Genomic DNA, 14,400 nt, shown 5'->3' with positions numbered 1-14,400 from the left:
TTTGTTTACTTTGTGGTTGAGTGTTAATGAGATTGTGGGATATGTTCTTTATTTATTTCGTGGTTAAGAGTATTCATTAACATATTTTTTTCTTTGGCACTTTTTGTTCATTTGTTATTTTCCATTTGATGTTATATGCTGTTCCCTAGTAAAGGTACTTTTATGAAATTACTTTTTATTTCCCAAGGTGTTATTATTTTTTTAATTATTATTTATTTGGCCTTTTAATAACAAAGTACAAACATACAACAAGCAATCCACAATAAAATGAAAAAACAACAAGCAATCCACAATAAAATGAAAAAACTAAGACATCACAACCAAATTTTCTTTCGCCTTTTTTTTTTTTTTTTTTTTTTTTTTTTTAGGTTGTGATATACAATTGTAGTGTGAAGGCAAAGCAAATAATAAATAAAAATTTAACAATTGAAAAAAGCTAAGCTTTTGAAACAAAACAATACAAAAACACATGTATAGAAGTCAAAAGTATATCCGTCATCAGGTCATGTGCGTCCAACTACTCCTTGCTTTAAGATGTTGCATAACATGCACATGTACACTAAACAGTTTCTAAAAGAAGGTGCAACTGCAAGTAGACTGATATATCAATCAATTTGAAGGGTTCAATAAAATACGATTTTAAACACAGAAACAAAATATGATAAATTATCAGTGATGATAATCTAAACATCATTATTAATAAAGTTGATAACAAATATACTCCTTTTTACTTTACTAATTAAATTGTAAGTCACAAAAGGTGGATTTTTTGTTTTCAATTTTTGTATAGAAAAGTTGAACATCAACTGAGCTTTATTTCTAAGGTATAGTTTCTGGTCCGTTTATAAACCACACACAATATATGGCCTACTATAATTATACTGAAGGTGAAGCACCCAATTTTCCAAACCCTTTTTGTGGAAAAAAAATTATAAGAGAAAATTATGGGAAGGAAGTAACAGTACTTTTACAGTGTGGGCTGATAAAGTGAAGATGTGTAATTTTTGTTTAAAGAAAAGACAAATTTAAAGGAAAAATTTTAAAAAGATAAAAAATTGCGTTGGCCGGGAATTGAACCCGGGTCAATTGCTTGGAAGGCAACTATTCTAACCACTATACCACCAACGCTCACGATCAAAAGTGGTGAATGTAAATTATTTAAACAATGTTTCGTCGCCGTAACATCAGGACGTGTTCTAAAATGGTTTTCTTATTTTCATTATGCTTGTGTTGTCTCGATTTCAACTTAATTTTATATCTTTGTCTTAAATTATATCCAATTTTCCGATCCCAAAGCCACCAATGCACCAACATCGTCCGACTCAAATTAGACTGGTTCCCGTTCGTCTTTTATCGTTCTGACTCGCTTGCCGGATACCAGTCGCACATCGCGATTTATAGACTAGACTTTATTCGAGTCTGAGTCATGTCGTACAATGCCCGCTGCGCTTTTGAAGTAAACCATTTTGTCTTCACGAACTTTCGAAACAAGTGGGATAAATGTGTAGAGCCTCCGTGCACGTTGTTTTTTTCGAGGGAAAAACTAAGCATGCACGTACTGCATAATGTGGCATGACACCGGCCGCGCTATTTGTGAACACGTACGGATTATGGGGCGCTAAAACTGTTTCCTTCGAATTTTGACTTTGGTCAGGTCGTACTATGAAAGTAAAAATTCGAAAAAAAAAAGGAGTTCTAGCGCCCCAGTTACTGGTCTAGGTACGGGTACATATACCCTAGACTGTAGTGTAAAAAAAAAATGCGTATGGTCAATACATCATGAACACGTAGGGCCTAATCTGAGCATTACATTTTAGAATAAAACATGAAGTTTACTAAAAATGTAATGCTCAGAATCAGATTACATGTTGAGCAACCGACGAATTGTGGTCAAAATCAGCGCGGGGCTGATTTTGTAGTAAAAACCTCGAACCTTACTTCAAAATGCTTAAATCTTGTTCAAACATTTTCACAAGAAGGCCCGATTAAAAAATTACCAAGGTCCGTCGGTCGAGGATTGGAAGGCACGAGGCATGTGCAATATGCCAGGCTACTTTGGGCACTTTGGTTTACGCATGTAATCACCGACCCTCGGGCTGGATATCTGTATTAATTCATGACCGATGACAAGCGTGAGAAATGTGTTTTGGTCAGGGTCGCTTTTGTAATGGACATTAAGGGACCTACTCTTGCTTATTACTTAAAATTGGGTTTGCACTGAGACGAAGACCAAAACATTCAGAAACTCTTCTCCAGCAAACCACCCTCCCAAATGACAATTAGGCCCTACCTACCCACAACCAAATCAATACCAATTTTAAAGGACTGAAAACTCTGGCAACAATTTCCGTCTCTTTTTCTTAAAACATAAGCTTTGTTGTTTCACTGCCCTTCGAAGCACACTTGAATTGGAAGAAAATGTGGTGACATTAAAATGTCCCAAAAAAGAAAATAGGCCTATATTTCTGACTAAATTAGTATACAAAAAGAGAGGGTCATTTTCGTTCTAGCAGATAATGGCAAACAGCTTAACCCTAACCACCCCAACTCCATCAACATCATCCCCCCCCCCCCCCCCCCCCCCCCCCCCCCCCCCCCCCCCATTTTGGTGGACTTTGAGGGGTCTTGGTCCAGGAGGCCTAGCGTGACTATATAAACAATGATGGAGTATGATGGACTTGGGCCTAATGGGCTGAAGCAGTGCTAGGGGTATCTGATTGATTTTGCCTAGCTTCCTGTACTGCTATTGTGATAAAAGCCATGTGTAGCAAATCCATGCGTAAGTGGTGGATTCCATTAATACAGTTTTGTATTGGAACTTTGGAAGCACAGTGTTTTGATTTTGATGGACTTGGTCCAGTTCCTAATCCTAGTAAAAGATGCTAGGGAGTTAGGGTTAATGCCCATGCAGTGGCTATGTACCCCCAATAGCATGGTCCCAACTGTTGCTTGGGACCATCGAAACTTTCAAGGTTTGATCTGTCCAAACTACAAAATGTAGCACATGTAGGGCATGGAGGGGCATTGCTATCGTTGGGGCATAACATTTTCATGCTGGACTAAAAGCATTTTTCCAATTGGCTGTGTTTTAGGTACATGTATAAGGAAGGGGTTACAACGGAAGTTGAGCTCAGGACACAATAAGGTTGTTTTAATTGTGTTTAAAATAAATAAATGCATTATTCAATCTTAATTTGCATTACTGCATATTATGAATGACAAATGAATTTCATTCGATTGCAAGTGGAACTGGAACTGTTTATTTCAATACAAAAGAAACAAACATAAACAAATTAACAGACAAGAATCAATGGTGCAAATATGATGCAGGATGACAAAACTTTCACAAAGAATTTGTTGATTAATTTGTAGTACAAAGTAGTTGGAAAATTTGTTTCAAATTATTCAACCATCAACCAAATGACTCTTGACAAGTTAAGATGATATCAAATTTTAATTTTCACTAAACTGCCCAAAACAATTCTTGAGTAAACAATTATGTTTCGGGGGGGGGGGGGCTGGTACCCACCTTCAAAATGGGGACACTCTTCAAATATGACCATTATTATGCATACTGCAAGTATATATCCTTTTTCACGGAGCATTGGTAATGTTTTTTGAGGGGGTTTCGTTTTTTGGATTGATGTCAACACTCGATCGTTAACCGTTTATTTAAATAATTGCTGAACAAAAAAAATTGTGACAAAAATCTGCCAGGGGGGGCAGACTGCCCCCTCTGCCCCCCCCCCCCCCCCTCCATTGGATACGCCACTGTGTTTGTGTAATAAAATCCTTATAGTTGGTCAAGCTGTTCTCACGGCATGGATAATCAATCATCCTGTGGACAAGACAGTCAGCTCAGCTCAAGTGACAGCTTTCTGACCACTATAACACCCCAAATTGATAGACAGAACATGGGTAGCTGGATATGGACCCCTTTCCCTATTCAAACGTAACTATAGTCTACAGTACAACTGTCGAACTGTGTAAAAAGCGACAGCGGAGGTATTTTGCTAAGTTCTAGCATAGGGGCTCTTTCAAGTTGTGACCACGGCAAATCAATGGAAATATCAAATCTCAACAGACCTTATGGTGTTAAGGCGGACTTGGAAGGCAATGGTTTGGTATCACATGGACGGGCAAGAGTAAAGTTATTGTAGGGAAAATTTGAAAATGATCAGTTTTCTTCTTTTTTCAATTTAAATCCATCATTTGAACGTGTCTAATGAGTATGTTCGTAGCACAAATAATGATATCCCGTACAATGTTGACCTTGGCCTTCCAAATGCTGTGACATCATCAAACTGGAAGTAATGTTATTACATACATACATATATGCATACATGTACATTTAAACATTCATTACAATTTCCATATTTTCAGTTCTTTTCACTTCATGATGAACATGTTCCCTCTCTGAACTAAAACTGTACACAATGTATTCGTTTTGTACATTTTAACTGATGGCGTCATCAAACCGGAAATAACATGTACGTGTACATAAAACTGAAATTTATCATAATCCAAAAGATGCGGGGGGGGGGGGGTTCAAATTAAAACAAATGGTTCTACTGGAAAGGCAGAATTTCATGATCCTTTTCTTATGGCCTGACATAAAAATATTCACAATTTCAATGGGCAATGTCTAATGGAAATAGCTGTCTGCCCGATCACCCTGCATTTGTAACTCAACAAATACAAATCTCTAGTTTTTGTTTTCGTTTTTTTTTTACCAACTTGTAAAAAGAGGCAAGATAAGATCTCACCTGATACTGTCTCGGAGTAAAGGTTTGTGTTGTCGTTGCTCCTTCATTTGTTGCCAGCCTGTTTATTTTATACAAGGAACCAGGTGGGATAATTTCTGCTTCCACCATCTTGATCTTTATAGCTGCTCCTATTTGGTATAAATAAATACAGAGAAATAAATAAATGTGGCTTTGATGAAACCATTCATCCATAAAAATTAGCCATTTCTATATGGATTAATTGAAAATCACAAAATTGTTGGTCTGTTTTTTTTTCAAGGGCGAGTCTGGGACTTGTGGCAAATAATAAAATATTAATCCGATGTTTGCAGGAGTGGAGTGCAGTATGTGGAGCGCCATGGCCTCGGGGCCGTATCATAAGTTCGACGCCTCATAGGTCCGACGCCTCATAAGTCCGAAATTTTGGACTTATGAGGCATCGGACTTATGAGGCATAAAATTTATTTATTCCTCCTCATAGGTCCGATGTCTCATAAGTCCGACAAATTAAACGCCTCGTTTTCTGTTGTCGGACTTATGAGGCGTCGGACTTGTGAGGCATCTGACCTATGAGGCGTCGGACTTATGAGGCGTCGGACCTTTGAGGCGTTGGACTTATGGGCCTTTATTTGGTTAGGGGATGCGATTTTGTCGGACTTATGAGGCGTCGGACCTATGAGGCGTCGGACTTATGAGCCGACCCCGTGGCCTCATGGTCTGGAGCATCAAATTCGGGTAATTCTGCAGGTTGTGGGTTCGAGTCCAGCCAGTGGCTATGGTGTGTGTGCCCTTGAGCAAGGCACTTTGTCACTCATTGCTTCTCTCCACCCAGGAGTAAATGGGTACCAGTGAGGGCAGAGGTGGTTATTGTGGCTGATTTAAGCTGCTTTGCGCCGAAATGGCAGCATCGAGCTGTATACTCCCCAGGGAGCTGAGATGGTATTTGGAATGTTTCATTAGCCCAATGAGCAGGGTAATAATGATGTAGCGCCTTAAGCACCAATACTGTAGGATACGTGCGCTTTATAAATACACATTATTATATTATTATTATTATTATGCAGATCATCTGGTTAGTATTTTTGGGTAAAATTTGAATAACTCGGGTCAACAGTTCATTCCTGCTGTTGATAGATATAGTGTTAGTCTACAACTACGGACTTCACTCCATCATGTCCATAGACCAAATCTATCTACGGCACTTTTTTACCACTTTTAGATAGTGGATATTTTGCCGGAGGTAATGACGGCAAACTAACGTTTACTAAAGGTTTGCCGGCGGCAATCCATATCAACAGAGGGCGCTGTACTCTTTAAGATAGGGCTGAATTATAAGATGTATTAAATTCCCACCAAAAGTTGTGTAGCACGTTTGGTGTAGTGGTTAAGCAAAGGCTCTAGTAAGCAAGATGACTCTGGTTCGTTTCCGACCGCAGCACTTTTTTAAGTTTTTTTTTCTCATCCCCAAATAAATAAGAATATTCTTCTTTTATTATTTTAACATGTCTCATACATTTTTTTGCAGAGTATTACATTTTCTTTTTCAGATTTGTGGCTCTGGAGGTTTTTTTTTAAAAGGGAAATAAAGTCCGAAATTATAATTTGGTCTGACATGTCTGAATCCCATCTTGTGAATACGAGGTTACAACGATAATTTTGGCATGGAGCCAGACTAAAATTTGTCACCGGAAAATGTTTAACTGTAACTGCGCATGTTCAGAGCATATCCGGTAAACTAACGTTTACTAAAGGTTTGCCGTCTCCGGCAAAATATACACTGCCTAACATTAACAATAACATTACGAAGTGGCTATCGTTACGGCACTCGTTGTTTAGCGCCCTCTACGATATTTTTTTGATACGCACGCAGGTATATAATTATTTGTTTCCACATGTTTTATCGAGCAGTGCGACAGCTCAGCCGATAGAGGTTAGGATTTTGCACCGCGAGGTTGCGGGTTCGAATCTCAGTTTTGCACTCGAATTTTTTTCCTTTTCTAACCTGAGGCTTTGGAGGATTTTTTTTAAAAGGGAAATAAAGTCCGAATTTCATAAAGTTCAAATTCACTTTTTTCCTTCTAATTTTATATTTTCTTGTCATGTTTTTTTATAAAAGTTGCCAGGTTGCAGTCTACCGTAACGATAGAAAATGGGAAATGCGTTACGGCTGCCGTAACAATAGCCACTGCGATAACATTAACGATTAACAACAGTAACAAGTAACAAGTAACAAGTAACAATTGTCTAAGAGTAAGAAGAAAACTCACCTGGCTATTTACCACAGGAAATAGGTCTAGTTATCCGGTAATTTTCAGGCCAGCAGTACCAACACAACAAAATATTTAGTTAATTAATATTTAGTTAATTTTAGGCAAGTAAACTCGAGTCGTGTTGTTCGTGGACGTCGTGACTCGTGGTAAACAAAAACATTGACCTGAAAGCGCCCTCAAGTGACCACTTGGATTTAAGACGGGTGGGAGATTTATGCACGTACGGTGCGCGATTTTTTTTTCTCCCATACCACATTTTGGGTGCGTTCCATTTCGTGGCTTCCCGGATCCCCATAACCCGTGTATATATGACAAGCTGATTTACCCGATCATAGATCGGGTAGGGCGTAGTGTTGGGGATGAAAATGTGGGCAGTTAAATGTAAATGGGGGATCATTGAGGAGATACGAAAGCCCATTAGCGCCACTGCAAGTATATATGTTGCGGATTATTTAATTCGTTATTACGGATTATTAATTCGTTATTACGGATTACTAATTCGTTATTACGGATTATTAATTCGTTATTACGGATTATTTAATTCGTTATTACGGATTACTAATTCGTTATAACGGATTATTTAATTCGTTATTACGGATTATTAATTCGTTATTACGGATTACTAATTCGTTATTACGGATTACTAATTCGTTATTACGGATTATTAATTCGTTATTACGGATTATTTAATTCGTTATTACGGATTACTAATTCGTTATAACGGATTATTTAATTCGTTATTACGGATTATTAATTCGTTATTACGGATTACTAATTCGTTATTACGGATTATTAATTCGTTATTACGGATTATTAATTCGTTATTACGGATTATTTAATTCGTTATTACGGATTACTAATTCGTTATAACGGATTATTTAATTCGTTATTACGGATTATTAATTCGTTATTACGGATTATTAAATTCGTTATTACGGATTATTAATTCTTTATTACGAATTACTCATACGTTCTGAGTCATTACTCGGCAAGTATGGCACAGGAGTGCAAACGTTGTATGCAAAGATAGCGCCGCCTAGCGGCGCTATATACACAGGCCCCTGGTCACGTGCTCTCCACGTGTGAGAACATCAGACCTAATTCGTAATAACGAATTAATAATCCGTAATAACGAATTAATAATCCGTAATAACGAATTAAATAATCCGTTATAACGAATTAGTAATCCGTAATAACGAATTAAATAATCCGTAATAACGAATTAATAATCCGTTATAACGAATTAATAATCCGTAATAACGAATTAATAATCCGTAATAACGAATTAATAATCCGTAATAACGAATTAAATAATCCGTTATAACGAATTAATAATCCGTAATAACGAATTACACAATCTGTAACATATATACTTGCAGTGGCGCTAATGGGCTTTCGTAAGGAGACATGCAGTTATAGAAAAACAATTTTTGTGGTGTGATCTGAGGCAGCAAAAGATCATCTTTTAAACATCATTTTCGAGCTTGGGGTAATGGAATCAGCTACACGGTATTCTAAGCAATAGAATCATTATAGTAGGCTACAATTTGTATTCGGGGAAGAAAAAGTGGGGAGGGGACCCAACAATGTCCCCGCTTTAAAATGTGTGTGTGTGGGGGGGGGGGGGGGGTCCCCTGTTCCCCACCGATTTACGCACATGATAATTATGTATTGATAATTATTTATTCAAGTTGGTCAACCATCTATATAAGAGCAAGTTTTACTCGGCCTCCGAGAAATGTTCGCTCCTGAAAGGTTCCGAGACCGCGGTCTCCCGCTACGCCAAAATGGCTCCACGTCCATAGAAAAATACGGAGAATTTCTTCCGCCAAATCAAGCACTTCAGGTCGTCCTAATTTTTCCGTACGGACCGGCGATCCGTTTTGTCGATTTTTTTGTGACTGCGTTCAAGATCGCAATATTTGAGGCAATGCATCGACCCTTCGTTGATCCCAAACAGGCCCCCGAAATTATAACGCGACACTGACTGTGACGTGCAGCGAACTCACAACGCTCAGAGCTAGTGGAAGCATGGAGCTGTAAACACATTATGGAAGCAACAGCACTATCACGCGACGTCACATGCTTGCGCTTCAAATAGCGAGCACCGTAGACTCAACCTCGTTTCCAGGGTGTGGAGCAGGCTGCAGTACGCGTTGCCAGTGACGGTTTTACGCATAGCCGGGAAGTACCACGCAGTGTAGACTTTCGATTGGTCAGACCGCGCTAGGCATACTAATGTATAGTCCTTCTGAGTATTCGTTGCACTCGGCGCAGGGGCGGCAAGCGAAGCATATGAAAGAATAGGGACACTCGGTGGCCACGCACCATGGACAAAAAATATTTTACCAAGGTCACCCCTTACTAACGTTTGGTGAACACTTTTGCCGAACGGCCGAGTAGAACACGTAAACGAAACCCCTACGTCGGCCTCGCTGACCTCGCACAGTCTAGACACGCAGAAAAGCCAGCACGGGGGGCGGCCAGGCAGTCAACGTGAAAGCGCACACGACGGCAAATTCCTGCGCAAAATGCAGTCACGAAAAACGACGAAACGGATCGCCGGTCCGTACGGGAAAATAAGGACGACCCGAAGCGTCCGACCCGGCGGAAGACACCCTCCGCATTTTTCCACGAACGTGGAGCGATTTTGGCGCCGCGTGAGCCCGCGGTCTCGGATCCTTTCAGGAGCAAACATCGTCTCGGGGGCGAGTAAACTTCTCTCTTATATATATAGATGTGATCTAATCCTAAAATTAAACGAGTATAATTACGATGTTTGATTGAGATTCTACGGAACCGTAATTACGTAGCGAAAGAGATCATATGAGATAGTGCCCGCCGCCCAGCAGATCATTCTTTAGCGCAAAGTTGAGTTTACCTGTGAAGAAAACAAGGGAATGGGGTTGGATACCAATTAGGGAGGGCATATGATCTCTTTCGCTACGTAATTACGGTTCCGTAGAATCTCAATCAAACATCGTAATTATACTCGTTTAATTTTAGGATTCTACGTCACCTCCATTACGTAACTCCGAGACCATATGAGATATTTAGAGCCAGGTAAAACGAAACTTTAATCAAGATATAACAACCATGGCTAGATCATCTTTGCACATAAATATTTATTGTTGTACAGCACACAATACATAACTGCAAAATATATAAAAAATATTATAATACAGACCGTTTTGTTCCATATACAAATAAAGGAAGTAAATTGTAAGTCTGTAAAGTCTTAAGATAAACTTTCCTGAAGTTTTGTTGAAAATGCAGCAAGCTTCTCTATTGGTTTGTTGTAAAACCGAGCGAAAGTTGCAGATCCAGACCAGCCAGCCGTGGCCAGTATGGTCTGAATGGGAACACCACAATTACTGGCTGCTGATGTTGAGGCTGCTCGTACACTGTGTGCTTTGAAGACAGAAGCATCAATGCCTGCGTCATTTAACGCATTTGTAATCCATCGACAGATGGTATCTCTAGAAACAGCCTTATACGGCTTTCTGTAACTAATAAAAACACTACATTGATTTCCTCGCAGTGTAGAAGTGCGAGATAAGTATTCGTTCAGTGCTTCAACCACACAAAGCTTCTTATTAGAAGGAAACGCAGGCAAAATAATATCTGACAAATGTACTCCTGGGCGTGTTTGTTTCAGTAGTTTGTGAACTGAAATACGACACTCATTGGCTGTTAGATTAATATCACTGAGTGTCAGTAGATACAAAGTCTGCACTCTCTGAGCTGATAACAATGCTAACAACGTTACTACTTTTTTACATAGATACATCAGTGACAATGTTGAATTGATATCCAATGAATCAAAATATCGTAAGACAATGCTTACATCCCAGATTGTTCGATATCTAGGAAAGGAGGGTCTCTTTACAAATACTCCTCTCATAAACCTACAAGTTAATGAGTGACTACCAAATGATATTCCATTAGGAAACTCAACAATAGTGGCTATTGCCGATCTGGCGGTGTTAATAGCACTATAACTTAACCCTGCTTCAAATAATTCAGTTAAAAATCCAGAGCCTCGCTTATAGATGGCGATATTGGATTAATGTTTCTTTTACTACAGTATAATTGCCACTTGAGTAAGTATGTTCGATACTGTTTCTGCGTTCCTGGCCGCCAAGAGGACAGGATGAGTTCTGCAGAGCGGTCCGAAATGCCTGAGCTTTGGAGACGTCTCCGCACAAGTGGCATGCCAGAAGGGACATCTTCTGATGTAAGGGGTGTACTGCCGCCTGGTCTTGCGGTAAATAAAGTGGTGTCCTGTATGGTTGTATCAGCACCGGTTGTGCCACCAACATACTCATCACATTCGGAAACCAGTGTTGAGTTGGCCAATTCGGGACTACAAGCAATCCATCCGCTTGGTCCTGTTGTACCTTCTGAAGTACACGGCCTATCAGACTGAATGGAGGAAAAGCATAAAAACGGAAATTATTCCACGGTAATAAAAACGCATCAATTGCGTGAGCTTCAGGGTCTGGTTTCCAAGAAACATAGGGCTTCAACTGATAATTTAATCTTGAGGCAAATAAGTCCATATCTGGTGTGAAAAATATTTTTGTCAATTGCCGAAACAAATGCGGCTTAAGCATCCACTCGATATCGACATTCGTGCGCCTGGACTCCATGTCGGCTTGCACGTTGGATTTGCCGGGTATGTGCGATGCTGACAGCCAGATATTTCTGGCAACACACCAAAGCCACATCTCTTTTGCGAGATCATTGCAAGACTTAGAGTGAATTCCAACCATATTATTAATGTAAGTCACTGCCGTTACATTGTCCAGTTGTAATCGGACATGTGCTTGCTCCAATTTCGAGCAAAATGACTTTAAAGCCAAAAATCCAGCAAGTAGTTCTAAGACATTTATGTGATTTCGTAATTCTTGCGGGGTCCAATGCCCCCCCAGTAGCTTCCCCATTGCATTCTGCACCCCATCCTACTTGAGATGCATCAGATGATACAATTACATTTGGCTGGGAATGTATATTTAAGCATTTAAAAGCTTGTTTGGATTCGATATTTTCAATCCACCATGTCAGCTCATTCCTTGCATTTAATGACAACCTCATTGAAGTATCGTAGTCATTGTTGTTATTCTTAAGTGCCTCAATTTTATCCCATTCAATATGGCGATAGTATAGTTTGCCATAAGAAAGTCCTGGAAGACATGACACTAATTTTCCAATTACTTGGGCCACCTCTCGGATCGAGGGTGATTTCTTCAGGAGCAGATTTTTGCATAATTCCTGAAGTTTGGCTGACTTATCTGTTGTTAATGACACAGTCATCTTCTCTGAATTGAGCACAAATCCCAAGAAGGTGCATATTTTGGCAGGTTTGAATACTGACTTAACTTCATGTACAATAAACCCCTTTTGGGTCAATAAATTTGTAATTGCATTCACATTTGTGCAACAATTCTCGTAGGAGTCACCAAACAAAAGTGAGTCATCTATGTAAGCTACTGACTTTAAACCACGAGCCCTCAGATAGGAATAAATAGGCTTCATCAGCTTTGTAAAAATACGGGGAGCACAAGCAAGTCCATTCGGGAGACAAGTATACTGATACAAAGTGTCCCACCATTGGAATTTCAAATACTTTCTGTGTTCTGGTGCAATGGCTACGGTAAAAGCATCACGTAAATCAACAGATGCCATGTAACAGTCTGTAGTTATCAGATTAATGACAGACTGAAAAGTCTCCATCTTAAAATGGTGGTATTTTACAAATCTGTTTAAACATTTCAAGTTAAGGATCATTCTATAAGATCCATCCTTCTTTGGTCGAACGAAAATGTTCGAAACAAACTGTCCATAATCATGGGTGGTTTCTTCAATCACTCCTTTGTTAAGGAGTTTTTCGACCTCTTGATCTATAATCTGCCATTCTTTAGGGCTTAAAGCAAATTGCTTTGGTACCTCCACTTGAAAAGGAGCGTTTTCGAATTCAATGTGTAATCCCTGAACTATGTCCAGTATGGAGGGATCTGAGGTTATTTTCCTCCATTCTGGGAGATACATATTCAGCCTACCCGCTACAAATGGGGTTGCTTGTGCACTAGTATTATTGTGAGTGCTCACCTGGGCTTCAATAAGGCATTGCATTTACATGCGGTATCCTTGGCCTTTCTTGCCTCGGCCGCATGAGTAGTTGCCCCTTTGGTAATTTGCATTGTAATGGCTGCTGCCACGCCAGTTTTTTGACGAGGAGCCACGTCCTGCAGCAAAGTAGTGAGAATATTGCCCTCTACGGGGTGGCCATGTAGATGCTGCTTTGTTGAAGCCATGTTGTGCATTCAATCTTCCAATTTTATTTCCAACTTTGTTAGTTGCACTGATGTCTTGCACCTTCTTGGGCAAGTCATCGCCGAACAGTTGTTTTGTTTGGGGAAATGCTTTGGGTGCATAATTGCCTGTACTATGAATTCAGATCTGGCTTAATCAATTCTCTTCGGCGATTATTCAACTCAAAATTGGCATGTGCTACCAATGTCATTGCATCAATTGCAAGTTTAACCTCTTCCTTAGAATTTTCTTTAGTCAAGAGTTTGTCAGTTAGCTGTACAAGTGGTACAAAGGATGTTATCAGTAATCCTTGCACTTTTTGACATTTGATGTCCATTGATCTTGTACTGGGTTTTAGTTGCGACCAGATTTCTGGGTTAACAACAGTTTTTGTGATATTTTCACAATTTTGTGGGCGAGGGTATGAGTTCTGCTTTGTTGTTAGTTTTTCATCAGAAACTTTTGATTTCAAAATTCTGTCCACTAGTGTTGCCAGTTTGTCCTTAACCTTTGGCCCAGTGTTGTCCTCAGCCTCATACTCCTGCTGAATGTCCCCTAGAAAATCAGTTTCATCTGATGCTTCATTGGCAGAAATCAGTAAATCATCGATTTGTGCGTCAGAATTTTCTTCAGCACTACTTTCCTGCAATTTTACTTTTTTCCCCACAGGATTACCGCTTTCGGTTTTAGCTTTGCGTTTTGGGTTATTTAACCCCGCAATATGAGCTGTCATAGCACCCGCTATTTGGGAAAAACCTTGTTGCATGTTAGCCATAAAGGAATCATTTAAATTCTGCCACATCTCAGCATTATTAAGCGAATTATCGCCTTGCTGAGTAGATAATGAATCTGAGGCATTTGCCCGCGATCCTCAAGTCCTTTTAGGTGCAGGTTTTTTACCTTTTGCAGTACCCTTGCCTTTGCCTTTACCACCTTGTTGTTTAACAGCGGGTGGCACTGGGTGACTGTCCGGAGATTTCTCCATAGTAGGTTGGTTTCTCTCACCTTTAGTAGGTGTGGCATGCGGAGAAAAGTCTGACATAGCAGACAAGGTATCCAACTCCAACACG

The 14,400-nt window shown here is 39.6% G+C and overlaps 1 protein-coding gene and 1 non-coding gene across 2 annotated transcripts in view; both read right to left on the bottom strand.

The window, feature by feature from the left end:
- The window catches only part of LOC119745396 (endoribonuclease Dicer-like), a 30,591-nt gene extending 23,327 nt beyond the window's left edge, over window positions 1-7,264 (bottom strand). Inside the window, exons 1-2 of the mRNA XM_038221717.1 lie at window positions 7,013-7,264; window positions 4,767-4,894 (exon numbers count right to left, since the gene is read on the bottom strand). Of these exons, the coding sequence (XP_038077645.1) occupies window positions 4,767-4,874 (108 nt within the window). The 5' untranslated portion in view covers window positions 4,875-4,894; window positions 7,013-7,264. The remainder of the gene's footprint in view (window positions 1-4,766; window positions 4,895-7,012) is intronic.
- Window positions 1,057-1,128, bottom strand: Trnag-ucc. The gene has a single exon. It is a non-coding gene; the product is annotated as a tRNA-Gly (tRNA).
- Window positions 7,265-14,400: the final 7,136 nt, after the last annotated feature.

Source organism: Patiria miniata, unplaced genomic scaffold (assembly GCF_015706575.1).
Source record: "Patiria miniata isolate m_02_andy unplaced genomic scaffold, ASM1570657v1 HiC_scaffold_7, whole genome shotgun sequence".
Lineage (NCBI taxonomy): Eukaryota > Metazoa > Echinodermata > Asteroidea > Valvatida > Asterinidae > Patiria > Patiria miniata.
Note: the sequence above shows the minus strand (reverse complement) of the source record. Positions and strands in the feature narration are given on the sequence as shown.